At 31.5% G+C, this 12,984-nt stretch overlaps 2 protein-coding genes across 2 annotated transcripts; both read right to left on the bottom strand.

Moving 5' to 3' along the window:
* Positions 1–918: 918 nt before the first annotated feature.
* Positions 919–5,539, bottom strand: LOC134689992 (uncharacterized). The gene is made up of 3 exons (XM_063549966.1): positions 4,106–5,539; positions 2,390–2,429; positions 919–1,240 (listed from the first exon to the last, which is right to left on the bottom strand). The coding sequence occupies exon 1, from the start codon at positions 5,392–5,394 to the stop codon at positions 4,114–4,116; it is 1,281 nt and encodes a 426-aa protein (XP_063406036.1). The 5' UTR covers positions 5,395–5,539; the 3' UTR covers positions 919–1,240; positions 2,390–2,429; positions 4,106–4,113.
* Positions 2,039–3,091, bottom strand: LOC134703355 (uncharacterized). The gene has a single exon (XM_063563478.1). It carries the CDS (start codon positions 3,089–3,091, stop codon positions 2,039–2,041), a length of 1,053 nt encoding a protein of 350 aa, XP_063419548.1.
* Positions 5,540–12,984: the final 7,445 nt, after the last annotated feature.

Here is a 12,984-nt window from a genome sequence, read left to right on the forward strand (position 1 = left end):
TCTCAAAATTTAAAATTCAAATTCTTTTTTATCATTCAAACTTTAAGCATTTTGATAAAAAAAAAAAAAGAATCAGTAACCAAATCAACATAAGATTGAGTCATTAGCAACAGTTTAATACATCCAAACATAAAATAAATTGTAGAAATTATGTTGACCACTAAATGTGTCAATTGGTGTTTCAGAAACCTATACAAGGTATCCCTAAAAAATATTATCATTGCTGTTAAAACAAACTACCCGATGAAGATCATTTTATATTTATATGTACAAAATTGTAAACCTGAGACTTGAATTTTTACAGAAAATTAAAAATACCTATTCAAATAGAGGTGAAAGGTATAATTCCCATCATTAATGCAGTATGAGTTGTTATATTTATTTCAAAAAAAAAGTCCTGGTCACTGAGAAGAGTGGACTCGAACAACTGTATGATAGGTACATATATTTATTATGTTTTGTACCTTTATCATTCGTGTGAGGTACTATTATGTTGTAAGTTATTTTCTGAATTTCATGTATGCAATTATATTCTTTTGGATATAACTGTGCATCAATTTAAATAAATATAAACCTCATCCAAGCATCCAAGGGATGTAATGGATGAGGATTATTCTCTGAATAAGCCGTAAGGCTTCGAGGGTTTAATTGGGAATTTGTGTCAACAAAGTAGCCACGTGCCTTTCTATTTAAAGAACTATTTAAAATAAAAAACATCCGGGTGACCAACCCAGGTAGTATATCAGGACGAGCGCGCTCCCGCCTCATGCTTATTTAAAGTAAAGATTTGTTGAACAAGGGAGGGTCAACATTACTAGGGAGGGAAATTAAACCCTCGAAGCCTTACGGCTTATTCAGAGAATAATCCTCATCCATTACATCCCTTGGATGCTTGGATGAGGTTTATATTCTCTATCATATAGCCTCCAGGCTATCTCGTGTTTAATTGGGAATCTTTAAAGCCCAACAAATCGTATTACAAAAGGCCTTGAATAAAACATAATACCATCAATAACCTTTAATAAAGTAATCATCCCAAATTACATTATCCCACCAGAAAACAATAAATGTATTAAAGTTCAAATATATACTGCACTGCTCTATCATAGCACTAAATAAAGTCTCTTTCTCATCAATCGGAATAGTCCATCCCACGAACTCATCACATATAAATCAATGTTCATCCAACGAACTCATCACATAAATCAATGTTCATCCAACGTCAATGTCACTCTGTTCACTGCAAATATAAAATATTAATCCATGGTTGACAAAACATCATTAGAAAATGAACACTGCAGATCTCTATTGTAAAACTTGTAGAATGTTTTTGCATTAGTCCAATTTGCGGTTGTTAATATATCCTTCAAAGAAACACCCGATGAAAATGCACATGAAGTAGACGCCCCTCTGTAGGAATGGGCTGAGAATATACCAGTATTTATTCCTGAAAGTTTCAAAACTTCCTTAAGCCATCTGGCTATAGAAGAAGTAGAAACTTCTTTATAAGTTTTAAAAGAAATTAATAATCTTTCAGTTTTTCTAATCTTTGAGGTTGTTTTTAAGTAAAATACAAGTGTATTAATAACACACAAAGCCTTATCACTAAATTTATCTATCCTGATTTTTTGTAATTTCTTACCAGGTTTTGATGTTTTCGTTAATTCATCAATGGTGAAGACAACGTAGTCACCAAAATTGGCCAATAAGCTCAATTTTAGACAATTGAGAGTTTGAACTCTCTGAGCTGTAGATAAAGCAAGAAGTGCCACTAGTTTTAATGTAAGATTTTTTAAAGACAGTTCTTCTAATGGCCAGAATGTTTTCAAAAATCTCAGAACAATGCTTACATCCCATGTGAATGTGTATTTAGGCTTTGGTGGATTATCAACATATATACCTTTCATGAATCGAGAAATAACTGTACTACATGATATCATTTCATTGTCACATAAAGACAAAGTCTGACTTATGGCAGATTTATGAGTATTGATTACACTGTAAGATTTGCCACTGTAAACAAGATCAGATAAGTAACCTAAAATTTGACTTTCAGATGGGTAACAGGGATTGATTTTCCATTTATTACACCAAATAATCCACTTGTTCCAAACAAGATCATATTGCTTTGATGTTGAATTTCTCCAAGATTTACATATGAGTTTAATAACGTGTTCTGAAAGCCCCTTCTTTTTGAGGTGATTCCTGATACAGTACAGACGACTAGAAAGAGATTCTTGTTTATTGGATGTAATTGGTTGTTGTGAACTAGTCGTAATAAATTTTGAATGTTTGGCAACATTTTGGGTACAGAAATTAATAAATCTAGTAAATGAGGGAACCATGGTTGTGTTGCCCACATTGGTACAATAAGAATAGCTGTTCTCACCTGATCGTCTTGGATTTTCTGTAGCACCCGGCTTATCATGCTGAAAGGTGGAAAAATGTATGGATTAAAATCTGACCAACTAATACTGAAAGCATCCGATGCCACTGCATCTGGTTCTGGAAACCAAGACACATAACTTAAAACTTGTTTATTAAGTCTTGTAGCAAATAGATCAATGTCTGGTTCATAATATAAATGACAAATTTTTGCAAAAACTTTTTCATGGAGCTTCCACTCTGTGGAATCACTGAAATGTCTAGACATATAATCAGCTGTGATATTAAGCTTACCAAGAACATGAACTGCTGTGATATATATATTTCTCTCCTCACACCAGAGCCATATTAACTTTGATATGTTAAACAAGGACAGAATTGAACCACCTTGATTATTTATATATGCAACAGCTGAACTATTATCACTTTTGATACACAAATGAGTGTCATGTAGATCTTTGCATAAACTCAAAAGAGCAAAATAAACTGCTTTGATTTCTAAAATATTGATATGCAGACAAGACTCTTGTTGTATCCATCTACCTCCTGTTTCAACACCTTCAAAAGTGGCACCCCAACCAGATTTTGAAGCATCTGTTTCTAAATAACAACTGACTTTAGATGGTCTTATGTCTTTTCCATTTTTTATGTTAATATTTTCCTGCCACCATTTAATTTCTGTTTGTGCTTCATGAGACAATGACATTTTTGAATCAAAATTATCATTATTTTTTAAAAGAGCATCAACTTTATCTCTATTCAAAAATCTAAAAAACAAAGCACTCAGTCTCACCGCATTTCTGGCAGATGTAAATAGACCAATTAGATGAGCAACATTTCTGATTGTAAGCTTACCGCATGAAGTAGCTATTACAACATCTAAGCAAGCCTTCAGTATTTTTTCAACTTTTTCATCAGGTAAATATACTTTAAATTCCACTGAATCAATTAAGTGACCTAAATAAATCACCCTAGTTGATGGAATTAAATTGGATTTTTCATAATTTATATAAAAACCTAAATCAGACATCATGCTTGTAATGATTTGTGACTGATTCAAACATTTCTCAACACAATCTGCTTCAAGCAGCGAGTCGTCAATATAATAAAAAGCTGAAATGCCTAGTCTACGAATGTGTGCAAAAATAACCTTCATAAGTTTTGTAAATACTCTAGGTGCACACGAAAGACCAAAACATAAACAATTGAATTTATACAACTTTTCATTCCATTCAAATTTTAGGTATTTCCTGTTTGAAGGGTGTATTGCAAGAGAAAAATATGCATTTTGAAGATCAAAACTCACAAAAAAGCTATTTCTTTTAATAGATTTCAACACTGTTTCAATATTTTCCATTTTAAAATGGTTGTATTCAATGAACTCGTTTAACTTTTTTAGATTAACAACAGGTCTGAACTTTCCCCCTTTTTTCGTAACAAGAAAAATATTGGAAATAAATTCACCCTGTTCATGTTCGCATTGAGATATTGCACCTAACCTTAAAAGTTCTGAAACTTCCTGATCAACGATATCATTTCTATCTTGACCAAAATCTATCACCTTTGGTGATGAAAACTGTAATGGAGTCTTAAAAAATTCAATTTTATAACCTTTAATGGCATTTAAAATCCATTCGTCTTCAGTGAGCAATTGCCAATTTTGAAGTTTCTTTGTTAAAGAACCCGCTTGAAATGGTATATTAACATTATCAAAACTTACTTTAGATTCTAAAACTTTCCTCTGTAGGAGCCCCTGGCTCTGTAGCCTCGGCCTCTGCCTCTGTTGGATCTCCATGATTGGCCTCTGTATGGACCCTGGGGCTGACTGCTCTGGCCACCTCGTCCCCAAGGTCTTCTGAAGTTTTTTGAACCATTATAATTGGAGCAAACCTGACGGTTAATTTGAGAGGCTTCATTGATTTCCTTCATTCTCTTCCCAACGTCATTAGGAAATAAGTGCTCCTCTATAGGATATGAAGCAGAACACAACTGTTGGAACTTTTTAGATACATAGGGTCTAATGAAGTACCTCCGTTTAATGTTAATCTCAAAAAATGCATTACTTGCCAACGCAATGCTTTGCGTTAAGAGCTGTTTAAATTTTGAAATATCAATCTGGTTGCCCTTCAAAATTTCTGCCATTTCAATCATAGGTACAATGCTTAGCCCCAGGACTTTCTGCGCTTCCTGTAAAGACCTGTCTCGCTGCTGAATGTTAGAATATAGACAATTCCATATCTCCGTGTTAATAGTTGGAGGAATTAATGATTTGCAATTACTGGGGACCTGCTTGCCCTCTAGAAATTTACTTATGTCCGCCTTGCGAGTACATGCATTGTTAACAAACTCTGCCAAACTTTCTGTGACGGGGTCTGAAAATTTTGTCTGATCTTCAAATATCCTTGGCAGTTCAATGCCTGCCGAATCAGCATTGATAATTTGGTTTTCATTTGGGTCAGTGCTTGAGAAAATATCATGCATTGAATATGCGTACCCCTCACTAGGTTCTTCAATATTGTCATCGTCACCTTGACCTTGCATATCAATTTCCGGTAAATTTCCGGACTGGCTAGTGCCTGGAACCTGACCTGCAGGCAATTGTACATTACTGAATTGTTGAAAAAATGTTTTCAACATATCTGATAGTTCTGACGAATTGTCTTTACTCTTTTTAGGTTTAGTTTTAGGAGCACTTACTTTTTTCCGTTTCAACGGTGCTTTGCCTTTTAAATTCTTTCCAGGGCCTTTTCCAGGTCCCTTAGCGACTATTTCTTTCTCAGAACTCTTCTGTTTTGTGATCTCACGACCACGTCGTGAATCATTAGACCCTTTTTTCGCCACATTATTAGGCACTTGTAAACCAGATACACTGGCACAATCTCCATGCTCAAAGCCAGAAAAACTCTCTTCTTCCTGGTCAGTATCAAAAATTTTGAGCACTGTAGGGTCTAAATCATTATCAGATTCTACTGAACTGATGTCGCTTAAGTTCGAACACTTTTTATCCATAATGAATTTCACAGTTAAGTATCAACTAACGTACACGTGACCTTTTGTACAAAAAGCATGAGGCGGGAGCGCGCTCGTCCTGATATACTACCTGGGTTGGTCACCCGGATGTTTTTTATTTTAAATAGTTCTTTAAATAGAAAGGCACGTGGCTACTTTGTTGACACAAATTCCCAATTAAACACGAGATAGCCTGGAGGCTATATGATAGAGAATAATATTTGTATAGTAAGATAAATAAAATACAATACTTTCTCACTTCTTATGAAAAGGGACAATAAATATTTATTGAAGTTAAGGTCAGGAATAACATAATCAATAGAAAGCTAGTTATAGAAGTACTTTCACTGTCTTTGATTGAAGTGTTATCCTGGGACACATTACTTTATATAGATATCAATGTATGGAAGATACTGGTCTTCTGAACCCTGATCTGAACATTATTGTCTTGGGATTAATTAAGATTTCCTCTTCAAACAAAATTTCTTAATTGGCTCATGTTATATTTCAAAGTATGAAGTATATATCTATTAAACTTTTAATTTATAGAATATTGGATTTAATGCACTAGTTTCAGGACAATTATGTTCTTGTACACTTACACTTAAAATATGCTTAGAGTGACCAGGACTGAGGTCACTTGTTAATCTGACCTGTCAGTAAAATAGTTAGCTATAAAGAGTGGGAGTGTCCCATCTTAGAAGTACACCCCTAAAGAAAGTAGTTCCTACTATAATTGATCTAGATATAGGACAAATATCACCTGACCTTATTACTATAGTGGTTCTAGTATTGGTTACTCAACAAACTAACTTAAAATAGATTATCATAATTTCACTATTATTTAATTTTATTCAAATATTTTTATTAATATTTGACTCTTATGTTTAGTTATTACAGGTAAAAAATTATAATATTTTAGTATTTGTATTACTATTAGTGAAGAGGTTAAGATGTACTAAACTTCAATACCAGTCCATGAAAAAAAATGTGGGTCAAACTTTAATGAGACAGTAACCTAACAGTATAATAAAAAAAAGGACACATCTTGAGGTTAACATACATATAAAGCTTATATATTATCATGGTAACATTGTATGATGTTGTATCCATAAGTTTCAAAAGTGATCTTATTACTACAGGTCATCAGCACTGTGTTATAGGGTATTGCTCAAAATAAAATTTAAAAAAAATACTCAAGAGCACTGTTTTCAATCTCTAAACTTAAAGGATTCCTCATGTCTAACATAATTCATTTTACATAATTTTTTCAGTTTTTCTAGGGTACAGAAACTCCCACCATACCTTGTTCAGTTATATAATCATGACATCTTAAAGAAGAATTCGGACTATCAAATGTAAGATAAAGGAAAAGCATACTTCATTAGAGGGACCCTTAATCTCCTTTTGTAGATAAATGACCGTGACAAAGGATTAAAATTAAATACTAAAGGTCTACATAATTCACAATCTACTCCAACTGACCAGCTATTAACCAAACTGACCATTGGATTACATTGTACTTTTATAAATAGAAACTGATACCATTTGACATACAAACAATCACAGATCAAATATTGATACCAGATAAATAAAGAATTAATTCAATTTTGACCTGGTTATAATAGAGACTGATCATCTGTTAACTATCAATTATCATAGGTGTAAAACTTCTCACTGAGAACAAGGGGTATAACACTATAAAGTGGTCAACTTGTTATGTAAACTTATCTTTTCTGTCAAATAGCCTTAAGTATAATCATGGAAGTAATATCAAATATAATACATGTACTTCCATGGTATGATTATAAATAGTTCAGGTATAGTGTTACCATCTTCAAGTAAGAATAAGTTTAACCACCTACAATCTGTACAAAGAATGCTAGGATAATTGGATAAATGAAATGCATATTAAGATGATAAATATGCTCTGAGAAAACTAACCTTTCAAGTGGACATACATTTCATTTATTTAAGATAATGCATGAAATTTGACATATTTACTTGCTGATCCACAGGCATTTATGCAGTTTCCAGCAAAAATAAACATGAGATTTGACAAATATATTTCATTCAAAATGAGACCCAGATGTATGTGCAATTTTGCTGCAAAGAAAACATATAAAAGGTGATAAATTTTAAGAAGAAGTAATTGGATAGACTTGTTACTGACAGTTTTTATGGTTTATTGGAAATTTTAGACATTTATAAAAATGACCACTGGCATTGGTAATCATGCTGGTAATTTGAGGCTGGTGAGAAAGCATGTCTATCTGTAATTTGACTTTGGTCAATGTGTGAATCTAAGCCACCTGCATACCACAACTTCTAAAATATTGTAATCTTTTCATACTATAAGAATTTAGATGAATTATGAACTTTGTATAAAAAAAGAACATACTTTAACATATAAAAATAATTTTGTTGTAAGGATTGTATGTTCAGGCAAAGATAAGAATAAACAGATGACCAATATAGATAGTTGTTATAATTTAATCAGAAATGAAACTACATAAAAGTTAATAATTATTATGAAAAAAAGCTACCAGTTGTCCTACAGAAATGACATATTGCAGTCACCTAAAACTGTTAAAACATTATAAACAAATTAATCTTTAAACAGTTGATATTGTCGGTTTCATTAAAAGACCATTTGCTATGACTAAAAATAAAAGTCATCATCAGACCAACAGTAGCCATTAATATTAAAGCCCAGGAGTTGACCACTGTATACCCTTGAATGTTACAGCTCAATTCAATAAGATAGCCCTCCCTAGTGAACACCTATCTATTTCATGTTGATTTCTCCATGTAAAGAGTTTTATTACATTCCCATTTTCTATAGTCATCAAAGTAGTCAACTGAATCATTCCTTTGCATAAACAGGGTAATTTCATTTGAATTTTATTTATTGAATTTAAAATAATGTTGTGACGCTCTGGTTTAATACAAAATGACAAATAAATGACGCTACATATTTGAAGCAAAAAGGAGAAGATTAAATGCATCAAATTTCAAAGTCTTATTGTTCGAACGCCACAGGATGTCCGCTTAACTTTTTAAAATCAACACTAAATAACAATTGAGGTTAAAGCTTTACAGTTCCATAAAGCATATAAGACTTACTATCAATTCTTACATAAGGGACATAGAGATTATACTGGGTTCTTATGAACTTCTGACCTAAATTTTGGAGGTGTGTTACTGTGGAGATTTATTTTTGAAGAAGATAAACTATTATGTCAGCACTTTGATTTAGACCTTATTTTAAAGGATTATAACCATGCCTTATGCCTTAAACACTAACTGGCCTTATAATGAAAAAGGGTAGTATAAGGAGATTACAACAGTACTTGATGATCCAAACCCTAATTAGTATGGAGTGATGAACTGAGCTGAGGGGGCTGTAACTATTTATTCATGCTTTATACATGAATGGTCCACAAGGACGAGGTGGGCTGAGTTGAGGGGGTTGTAACAATCATTTACATTTTACACACTGATGGTCCACAAAGACAAGTTGGGCTACTGTAGCTGACTCCCACTGACCTGGCCTATCTTATAACACTGTAACTATACTTAATGTTCCATAATAAAAAAAAGTGCTACACAGTGCTAAGGGAAATGAAGATCAGAAACCCTAACTACCTAATTTTAAGCGCCTTTTTTAAAGACTAAATATTATTGTTAACTAAATATAAAATCAAAAATTACATTTTAAAGCGGTTTGACGAAACCTCACATTCAAATATCAGTAACTTAATTTTAACTATATTTTTAAGTTTTTTTTCCAGACCAAAATTAACTATACCGTAACTAAAAGGCAATACTTTAAGTCATTTAAAACTTGATGATTTTAATGTTCTTTCATTTAGACTTGATGATTATAATGGTCTTATTTTAATCTATAATTATGTAACTTTATATCATAATATCATATGATGTAATAGGCTTTATCCTATTTAAGTCAAATATTTGACTACAATTGATATGACAGGTCAGCAATATTTTCAAGATAATTGATTGTAAGACAAATGTATATATGGTGTGTATATATTTTTAGATTTCTCAGGATATTAAAATAAGATTTAAGATTAATGTAATAATGAATAAATCAAAAAGAAAGAATTTGACAAGAAGTTTGGAAATATTAATTATCAGGTAAACCAAACACCTGTATATCTAGCAGGTACAACTTTGATGTACCTTTGTACCAGAGAATCAGGTTTAGTTCAACCAATGTCATTACAACTTCATATAGATAGCCATGGATAAACTAAATGTGGGATAAAAAAAGATAAAGAAGAAGCTTCAAGAAGCTTGTACTGTTCACCTAGTTTATGTAATATGACCTAATGTGTACTATAAACAAACTTCGAATACTATTTATATATATATATATAGGCTAGATTATGAGTACAAGTAAAAATTAAATTGTGTTTTAATAATAGGGACCTCTGTGGCACCACAGTTGCTAGATATCCCATTTGATCAGAAGTATTCTTTTGTTTAATATAAATTGTTTATTTTTGAGAAAAAAATGTGTGAAATGAAAAATCTTTTATGGAGGCCTTACAATCATTATTTCTATAAAGTTAATATTATTTGACTTTGTTGCTTCAGTAAGCACTAGACAATATTGGCCAGTCAAAATCAAAAGTAGTCTGTAACAAAAATGAAAGAATATACATGTACTAGTATGTAAGGACAAATGCAGAGTATATATTCTGAACCTGATTCCTACCAAGTATTCATCTGACCCAATTATTCCACAGGAGAAGATATAAATAGGAAAAGTAAATACTAACTGATTGCACCTATAGTGTAGCCAACTGATTTATGTATGGCCATGGACACACTATAAGGGAGATAACTCTCACTGCTTATTTAAATAAGATACTGTTGGCTGCTGTGAAAATTCATTTAAAACCCAATTAACACAAATATAAATATTGAAAAATATACAGGTATACTAATGTAAAAAGTTTTTTTTTAAGAACAAAAGGCTAAAATGCCTTTTAAATATGTGAACTATCTTGAATGGAAAAGAATGGCATTAACTTGTCTCTCATAGATAAGCTCTTGTTTTTACTTCAATACTTTTTATATCACATTTTTTATCTTCAAGTTATTTTACCTCAGCTTGACGTACATCAAATAAGTATCTTAGCTTTAATAAAAAATATTTAATTGGAACTGACCTTATGGACAGCTTTATTTTGTTAAAAAAAACCATTTTGGCTAGAGTTTCTTTTTACTGGAATCTAGTTGTAACAGCTGGAACCATCTGCCCAAACAATACTTTTTGACCATATTTTTTTTTTCATAAACCATATTAACATGAGTGCTTCTGTGACATAAATTGTCAAGATGTGACCATAGAAGATATTTGTGTACAGGTAAATGTCAATCAAAGAAAGCCAGAGTCATCACTATACCATACTAAAAAGGTAATTAATAAAGGTAGTTTATTGCAAATTCTGTTCTGCACACTCCAATCTGACAGGCCACTCACAAAAGCATCAACAACCCACAAGCAAGGATATTTTCATCATGGTCGAAAAGTAAATGTTATCTTAAAAATATGTATCTAAATTTAGGATACAAAAAAAACTTAGTCCTTTTTTAATGTAAATTATAAAGATTCAGTAAAAAATGTTTCATTCAATTGCATTTCAACATTTCATGTCAAGATGAATACAGTATTCTGTGCTTAATTCTCAGCAAAAATATGTCAATCCAGATACAAAGCAGCAACCAAATTTTTTCTTTCCCATTAATGTCCAGGACTTTGACATCTACTTTTGACCCTCCAATGACCGGATGATAATATCTTAATTATGATCTTTCGAATCATTTTCAAGGAAATTAAATAAAGCAGAAAAAATAACCTCAAAAATATTATTAAACAGAGATTGAAGTCTGACTTATAACAATGGATCAGCAAGTTTCATATTTATGAATGTGGTAGATAAATGGGCTTGACCAGACTGTACAAAATGGTTGTATTGTATCCTGAAGCGAATGTACCGATTAGCCACCAGAACGACATTCTATCCCACACCTCGTCCAGACTGTCTTAAAAGTCAAAGTGTTAATGTTTTGCATGAATTGCTTTCATTTTTTACAAGGTCATTTATATTTGACAGCTAACTATTAAAACATGATTACTTGGAATGAATGCAATTACTTTTGATCTTATACCTTTTAAACACTCAAATAAACCTCTTCATTTCTGTTGGCTTATTTTAGAATGATGTCAAATTTGCTTTAAGCATTTTCTTTTAATAGTACCAAGTGAAAAAAACTTTTTCCTGGCTGCAATGGAAGAAATTGAATAAACTCTCACAATAAATTCAGAAATTGTGATTTTAATTTTTGCAATATTGAGAAGAATTCTGTTTAATTCATATTAAAAATTTAAAAATATAAATTATAAATGATTGCGATTATAACCCTGTTGAATTTATCGCAATAATTTCTGATTTTACAGTAATTAAAGAAGGTCCTATTTGAAATCATAATTATGTGATTTAATAGATGTTTGTTATGTTATACCTTTTACCTATAGTAGGTTACCTGTTGTATGATATCTATCATTATTTGTCATTGATGGTTTTAAATAATACATTAAGTGACAATTATTGACTATTAAAAGCAATGTTAAAGACATATTAAGGAGGTGATTTTCTATGATGATGATGGGCTCAGTAAGAATATAAGTCAGTACTGATAAAAATATTATGATCATAGTTAGTACCTCTCAATATTCATGAGCAGATGGAATGTTTTTTGTTTTGTTTTTTATATGACTAGACAGACATTATGGACAGGTTTATTGATGAAAACAACAGAACACAGGATTTAGGATCTAGAAAAGAAAAAGGGGAGAAGTCCTAAATCTTAAAAAATAAAAAAAACTGTAAGAAGAAAAGATCTACCCCAGGATGCTCTTCTCTAGATAGATAGATAGAACTTATGTGAATGCAGGATGTGGAGGTGCCATTAAACTTGTAATCACTTCAGGCAATGACAATAGTATATATCCTAGAAATTCAAGATGGTCTTGCAAGAATCAAAGGTTTCCTTCATCCTCTAAACATCTTGATTTTGAGAAAGAGAGGCTTAAGATATCAAAGGGACATTCAAACTTATGAGTGGAAAATAAACTGACAAACCCATGGCTAATTTCCCATAAAATGTCAGAAGACCAACAGACAAACAACAGTACACAAACCACAACATAGAAAAAACTAAATACTGAGCTACACAAACCCCATCAAACATTCATCATTTAAAGTTTCTAACATATTTTTTTTCTGTTTTCCTTAGTTTGAAAGAGTCAGTATTTCAATGTTTAAAATTTACTTCAGGCAATATGAACATATCCAAAATTTATAAAGGATTTTTTTCTAATAAAAATTCAAACACATCATTATTAAATTATATTTAAAACCAATAAAAAAAAATAACCAAAAAACGAATTAAAATAGCTTGATTCAGATATTCTGCAAGCTTTTACATTTTTGTACATATTTGTACATTTCCTTCAAGAAAAATGTATTTAGCAACTTTCATACTACAGGTAGT

Source organism: Mytilus trossulus, chromosome 1 (assembly GCF_036588685.1).
Source record: "Mytilus trossulus isolate FHL-02 chromosome 1, PNRI_Mtr1.1.1.hap1, whole genome shotgun sequence".
NCBI lineage: Eukaryota > Metazoa > Mollusca > Bivalvia > Mytilida > Mytilidae > Mytilus > Mytilus trossulus.